This window comes from Capsicum annuum, chromosome 1 (genome assembly GCF_002878395.1).
Source record: "Capsicum annuum cultivar UCD-10X-F1 chromosome 1, UCD10Xv1.1, whole genome shotgun sequence".
Lineage (NCBI taxonomy): Eukaryota > Viridiplantae > Streptophyta > Magnoliopsida > Solanales > Solanaceae > Capsicum > Capsicum annuum.
In genome coordinates this window covers 44,797,744-44,805,362 of record NC_061111.1, presented here as the reverse complement: position 1 = coordinate 44,805,362, position 7,619 = coordinate 44,797,744, and the positions used below count along the sequence as shown (strand labels likewise).

Here is a 7,619-nt window from a genome sequence, read left to right as displayed (position 1 = left end):
GGGTGCTTTTTTTTTTTTTAGATTAAGAAATTATAATAATTAAAAATTATATTAACAAAATAATTTAAATATAAGTTTTTTAACTAAAAAAAAAGTAAAATATTATTTAGTCAACTGTCCACGCGCCCAAGGAGAGTAACACACTCTCCTTGCCAAATCAGTATTTTGTGCTTGATAGGTACCAATTTTAGCACTTGAGGTGCCTGATAAGTACAGGACTTAGTTGAGAGGTCTAAGTGAATTTTCGAAACAAATTTGAGGGTCGGTCGATGACTTAAGCCAAAAAACTTTTTTCTAGATTTGCGATCATTATTTAATCTAGTTTTTTCTAGTTTGAGTATTTTTTGTATCACCAAGCAGCAACCTTTCACAATATCGAAGAGTACGAAAAATTATTTCAACTGTCAGCCAAAGAAGGTGTTAATGTCTGAAAAAAATTTGATGGAACAAATTACCATGTAACTACAAACGATTTACAGGTTTGCTCTCATCCAAAATCCAGCTACAAAGAATCCCTAACATCAATGTTGACTTCCCCATTTTTTCGTCATAAAAGCAAAAGATAATATAATAAAAAGAATCTTTATGTTCTTAAAAACATAGTTCCAGACATCCATCGAGTTCGTAAAACATAAGCATTTTAAAGCTTACGTGATGGTAAATATAGCATAGGCATTCCGGCATGAATCTTAAATTTGCAGCTTCCCCCCATATGAGAAGATACAATCCCATATATAATAATTTACGTTGCTGTACTTCCTGTTGTATCGTTGGCAACCTGCAGGATTTGAAAATCAGCATATACAAGGGAAAGGTAAGCTTAAATTACAACATTTTTGGTTCTTTCCAATAGATGAACACATCCAAAAGAGATTCTAAAGGAATTTATACGCACATATTATCCTGTTCTGAAGTATAAAGCACCAAAGCAGAGATGAAAGTTTGAGATATATAAGTTGTTTCCTTAAAAAGTGGAATTTTATTTCCAAGCGTTAATGTCTGAAGGCAGCAGGACATAACTACTCAAAATTTAAAGAGAAGCCCCTCACCATAAACTGCTTTTCCTGTCCAAGTACTTGCACCATTTCTTGTAGTTTTTGAAAAGCTTCTTCATGACTTCATTCAAAGCACGCTCATCCAACTACACAAAGCAACACATTGAACAAGGAAGACCCCATCATTGAAAGCTTCTCCCACACACCAATTAAAGCAGATCAATCAATCAAAATTATCAAAACCAAAAATATGATGCACATTATTCTTATAGAATTCGTCCTTCAATTCATCATACAATATATATAATACCAATGTCTGCATTAACAGAAACACATAACAATTCCATTTGCAGTGTATAGAGGATGTATTACACATGGAGATCATGCATTATGGTTCTCATTCACTTCAATGAAGACTAGAATAACTGCAACAACCAATATGACCTTTTGAGGCCCAAAATAACATCAGGAAAGTAAGTAAAAGTATAAAACGCCAAATGAGGACACTGGTCTAATAGAGAAGATAATTCCTCCAAAAGTTTAAGTGATGATATTAAAAGACGAAGTTCAAAATCTGAAAATCGTGGTGCTATGGGCTTTAAGAAACTGAGAGCAAGGAGATGACTACCCAGCAGAGATCTACTTTCAATGTATTTAAACTTTGCAATATGAAGAAGACAGTTTTCTCCTCGATTTTTTAAGCAAGTATATATTTCTTCAGAAAAACTAGAATTAGCCATGAGAAAGAACATATGTTGCAAAATAAGTACATAACAAACATCAACAAAGTAGAAATAGACTCTTTGAGCTTTAGTGAGAGTAGGAACTCAAAAATACAGTATGTTATTATCAGTCTCAAGGTCCTCACTTAGAGTTACTTTGCCAGACAGCAAGTAGTCTCTATCAGCGAAGCAGCAGATTCAACAATGCAATCAATCCTTTTAAATATTGAAGAATGACATCCTTTCTTTTTACCAAGTATAACAATCCTTCCAATTAAATATGTTTTAGAAGTTGAGGGAAAATATTCATCACTCATCAATAAGACAATAACAGAAAGCAATATCGTGTCCGCACCTTGGGTTGTTGGTCAGGCTTTGGATACTGGCGTATGTGTACATTGGCAAGTAGCAAAATGAGATGCTCCCTTTGATTTGCAACACTGTCTTTCTGAGAAGCAATTGATAAAATATATGAGCTCAATAAAGCATATTAATTTTCATCCTAACTGAGATGCACTTTCTTCTAACCTTGGAAGATGTATGAAATAGCGTGTAAAAAATTAACAGTGAATCAAAAATGAATTGCTCTACCTGAAACCCAAACATAGCTTGAAGCCAGTCAAGAATATCTTCATCTTTCTTCTTCTTGTAATCCTTGGGCCATGGAAGACCTCTAGTATTTCTGAGAGCGTAGACAGCAGCCTGAACCTGTAAATGAAGGGAAAAGAGAAATTATTAAAGCAATAAATGTGAAAAAGAAATGCCTAAAGTTAGAAATCCTGTCTGCGAGAATACAGACCTCAGGAAATCTCATAATTGCCTGATTTACACTATCAGGATCCAGAGGAAGAATATTATAAGGAACTAAAATCTGTGTCTTCTCAGCAACTTTATCATGAGCTTCCAAAATCTGGTTAATGGACAACCAATAATCCACCACACACAAAGAAAACAATGTTACAAACAAGGATAAGCAGTAGACTTGTTGTAAGTCAAAGCTGGAGCTTGTAAAGCCAGCATAAAAAGAAGGGTTTGAAATGATTCGTCAACGAAAAATACTTCACCTCACGATCAACTTCTACTGCTTGAGTCTGATTAACTGCTTTCAAAACCTCAAAGAGTACATTTGCAGTTTGATATGCCTTGGTAAGCTGTGCACTGGAAAATTAAAAAATATGAGATTATGTTAAATTAAACTGAAAGCAAGAACGAGACCACTATGAGAAGACATAATAAATCTCTAACAAGGGTGCAATATACCCACCGATCTGCCTTCTCAGCGGCATTTTGCAAAGCTTGGATGTACTTTTTGTAGTAATGCTGGTAAAAGCTCTGCATTTCACGTGCATCACTTTTTTTAACCCTTCCAATCAAGGTTGGATCATTTTCCTGAAAAATGATTTTGTTACGCACTTACACGAATTACAATTGTTCACAAACATATCTGAAGTCTTCAATCGAATTGGATCATCAATCAAATTGGATTGATGTCCACACCCAAAGATGAAAGTACGAAATAGCACTGGGGAAAAGAAAGGAGGAAAAGCAGTAAATAGATAAGCAAATATGGAGAACTAAAGGACGTGACAGGCACATGACCTTTTTAGTTGGAGTCCTAAGTACCATCTAAAGGACCTTCTGACAAAAGTGTCTACCGGAATAAACTGTTTAACTCATGAGAACTATAAGGACATGGAACAAATGGATATCGGAAAGGAAATGCCACAACTGCAAGTAAACTTCACAGGAGAAACAGATTGAACAGAACATATTGTGAGTCAACTATCCTTTAAGCATGTCATCGACATATTATTAGGGAGAGAAAAATCCATGATTTGCCACCTACCCTTTCAAGCCGCTGCAGGAGGGAAGTTTTAAATTGCCGAACACCACGTCCACTTGAAGTGGGATCTAATCGATGAGCTTTCTCAAAAGCATAAAACCGACCTACAAACAAAGTATTGACGTCTGAATGTTAGAAAAGAGACCCAGAAGCAGATTTGTATAAGATCATGTCCTAGGACAGAGTTTGTCGATAACCAGATGAACTGAATAAATCATAGTATGTTCACATTGTCCAAATCCACAACCCATTTCCCCTTTAGTTGTTCGCAATTTGTAAGCCTTTGCTCAAATCAAATTTTCTACGTACTAAAATATTATCACCTTCAATTAGCTTAATTCAATTACAAATTACCTCACTTCATTGTAATCTCAACTATTATTTAAATGTTTTATCCAACTCCAAACATCCATATTAACACCAGTAAAAGGTGTTTGCCTAATTCGGAGGAAAGAGTGAAAGCAAAACCTTGATGCCCTCCAAGTCTAATTTGATGCTTGGTTAGTCCAAATAATCTTAATTTAATTTGAATCCTGACTAGTCCAAATACTCCTAATCTAATTTGAAGCAGGGTTAGTCCATCCAATACTTGTAAGGTAGGGTTGACGCTGCCTCCTATGTGACCAAATCAAACAATTAGAGGCCAAATATTCCATTCTTATGATATGCTGAGTGACACCTGCTTCAAGTGCAAATCCTTATTAGTTATTTCAAGTCCTAATCAACAATACCAATTAACTGCCTTGTTTGTTTGTTTTTTTACTAGATTACCATAAGTATCTCATGTTCTCTCGAAGCCATGCGACTGTAATTCCTGAGCATTAACATGATATCAGTATGTTCATACTACACCATTCTGACCCATACTTTTGTAAAAACATTTTCCATATTCTGGGGCATATATAAAGCTTTTTGTACAGTTTCATAAAAAAGACAATTAAATCTTCAACTCAATCAGAAGAAAATAGCTGCTTCTAGAAGCTAAAGGCTCCCACAGTTATCGCCTAAGAAAAATGACTGAACTTTAGCAATTACAAGGTTCAACAATGAATAACTACAGAGATGGGCACAGGAACTCACATAGATACGCGACACGGGGGTTACTGGGCTCAACTTCATTCGCAACACGAAGAATAGGAGCAATCTCCGCAAGAGATGATGGCACCACTTCACTGTCAATCATCGACTCCCCAATGTTCCCCATCGTTTGTGTCCGTGTTATCCGCCGCTGCAGCGACGGCTCCGGTCCCCCTCTTGACGCCATTATAATTATCTTTCACACCTTTATATCTTCACTTAAATAGTCTGAGAGTAAACTTCATTGTGCAATCACATTAGCACCAGGTAAATAAGATTAAAAGCTAAAAAGGAACACTAACAGGCAACTAATACTACATCAAGTGATCTTCAGGGCATTGAGAGAAAAAAGGGAATAGGTAAGTTAAAAAAAAAAACAATAAGCATGTACAGAAATCATACAATATACAGACAATTAATACATACAAACGAAAAACCCTTTATTGAAAAGAATGCATCTTAGATTTACTAAGATCCAAAAAACCCAAATAGATACAGGTATAATAATATATCACAACACCCAAAAGAAAAAGTACAGAGTCTACAGACACATTTTTTTTTGTGTATACCAAAAATGACACTCGTTTTTTTGATGAATATATCAAAAGTGAAACTCATCACTATACTCAACTAAAAAACTACTATCACATTTTTTGCAAGAGCAAGATGGGCATCCAGCATTCAGCAAGAAGCAGAGAAAACGGGATTTAGCAAGCTAAGGGCTGAATTTAACATTGCTTGTTGGTTCAATAAATAGTGATCAAAATTTTAAATAAATAAAAAAGATGATTCTTTTACCAGCACACTAGCATAAATCCAAAAAAGTGTACATAGAGAGAGAGAGAGAGAGAGCAAGATGGGCATCTAGTGTTGAGCAAAGAAACAAAGAACAAATGGATATTTAAGCAAAGTTATGCAAGCAAAAGAACAGTATTTACCATTGACATGGTGATCAAGATTTTAAATAAATTGAAAAAAATACACTTTACAGCGCATTAAACCGACAAATGTACAAAAAACCAAACAAACACACAGGTACAGATAAAGAAAGAAACAACAAAAGGGTTTAAGCAAAGAATGCAAGCAAAAGAGCTGTATTTGCCATTGATATGGTGATCGTGATTTTAAATAAATGAAACAAAAAATACATTTTACAGCACATAAGCATTAAACCGACAAAATGTACAAAAAGACAAACATGCCCACAGAACATAAAAGTCTCTTTTTGCATAAGAATTCAAGAAAGATGGAAAACAGAGCAGTGCATAGAGAGATCAAGATGGGCATCTACAGTTCGCAAAGAAACAAACAACAAAAGAGATTAGCAAAGTTAAGCAAGCAAAAGAACTGCATTCCCCATTGATATAGTGATCACGATTTTAAAAAAAAAAATATATATATATATATATATATTTTCACATTAGCATAAAACCAACAAAATGTACAAAATTCAAACACATCCACATAACAAAAAAAAGATGAAATTCAAGAATAACGGGAAAGAAAAAGACGATACATAGATTTCAACACAGATGTGCATCTAGTGTTGAGCGGAAAAAAAAAGAGAAACAAACAAACAACAAAAGGATGTTTTAGCAAAGTTAAGCAAGCAAAAAAGCTACATTTACCCTTAGCGTTTTGATCAAGATTTTGAATAAATTGAAAAGATTATATATTTACCAGCACATTAACATAAAACCAACAAAATGTACAAAAATCAAACACCCCCCACATAACAAAAAAGGCGAAATATTGCATAAAAATTCAAGAATGTTAGTTCAAGAACATAGAGAGATAGCAAGATATGCATCTAAAGCTGAACAACAAAAAAACAAGAAAATGGATTTTTAGCAAAGTTATTAAGCAAGAAGAAAGAGCTACATTTACCATTAATTCTAAAATCAAGAATGGTGAAAAAGGCAAAAGGTGCAATTTTGCATAAAGATTCAATAACATTAGCATAAAGAGAGCAAGATACGCATCTAGTGTTGAGCAAAAAAAAAAAAAAAAATGGATTTTTAGCAAAGTTAAGCAAGAAAAAAGAGCTACATTTACCCTTGGCATTTTGATCAAGATTTAAAATAAATTAAAAAGATTATATTTTTACCATCACATCAACATAAAACCAAACAACCCCACATAACAAAAAAGGGTGAAATTTCGTATAACAAATCAAGAGTGTTAGTTCAAGAACATAGAAGGATAGTAAGATATGCATCTAAAGTTCAACGAAAAAAAAAAACAAGAAAATGGATTTTTAGCAAAGTTAAGCAAGCAAAAAAGTTCCATTTACCCTTAGCATTTTGATCAATATTATATTTTTACAAGCACATTAGCATAAAACCAACAAAATGTACAAAAAACAAACAACCCCACATAACAAAAAAGATGAAATTTTGCATAAAAATTCAAGAATGTCAGTTCAAGAACAAAGAGAAATAGCAAGATGTGCATCTAAAGCTCAACAAAAAAAAAAGGATATTTATCAAAGTTATTAAAGGAAGAAAAAAGTGGTACATTATTTACCATTAATTGTAAGTTGGAAGAATGGTGGAAAAAAGGAAAAGGAGTCAAGTGAAGAGGAACCCTAGTAGTGGTAGTAGTAGTAGAGAGAGGGAGAAGTGGTGGGGTTTGTTTGGGAAGGCTGAAACTTTAAGCTACTTAGCAAGAAAGAAAGCAAGAATGGAATGGTGATGAGAGGTAATTTGGTGTGGTGGGGGTGAGGGAGTAAAGGGGGGTGGGGGTAACGGAAAAATAAATCAAAATTTGGAATTTGGTGGGGGTGGGGGTGGGGGTGGGGGTGGGGTAAGTAGTAAAGGGGGTGTGGGGTAACAGAAAAATAAATCAAATTTTGGAATTTGCTATGTAAAGGAGTAGGGGTTGGGGTGGGGGTGGAGGTGGGGTAAGGTCAGTGGAGTTGTTTGATATGCAGATTAAATTATTTTAAAATTATAATCTTGATATTATAATTTAAATTTGATA

General features: G+C 34.3%; 1 protein-coding gene across 2 annotated transcripts in view; it reads right to left on the bottom strand.

The window, feature by feature from the left end:
* Positions 1 to 7,355, bottom strand: part of LOC107874014 (callose synthase 3) — a 24,004-nt gene extending 16,649 nt beyond the window's left edge. Inside the window, exons 1-10 of one of the 2 annotated variants that reach the window (XM_016720919.2) lie at positions 7,164 to 7,355; positions 4,641 to 4,876; positions 3,564 to 3,664; positions 2,982 to 3,106; positions 2,782 to 2,875; positions 2,517 to 2,627; positions 2,309 to 2,425; positions 2,073 to 2,165; positions 1,050 to 1,141; positions 652 to 778 (exon numbers count right to left, since the gene is read on the bottom strand). In XM_016720919.2, the coding sequence (XP_016576405.1) occupies positions 652 to 778; positions 1,050 to 1,141; positions 2,073 to 2,165; positions 2,309 to 2,425; positions 2,517 to 2,627; positions 2,782 to 2,875; positions 2,982 to 3,106; positions 3,564 to 3,664; positions 4,641 to 4,824 (1,044 nt within the window). In that variant the 5' untranslated portion in view covers positions 4,825 to 4,876; positions 7,164 to 7,355. The remainder of the gene's footprint in view (positions 1 to 651; positions 779 to 1,049; positions 1,142 to 2,072; positions 2,166 to 2,308; positions 2,426 to 2,516; positions 2,628 to 2,781; positions 2,876 to 2,981; positions 3,107 to 3,563; positions 3,665 to 4,640; positions 4,877 to 7,163) is intronic. The other variant, XM_016720921.2, reaches the window with a different exon arrangement.
* Between the last annotated feature and the right edge of the window lie 264 nt (positions 7,356 to 7,619).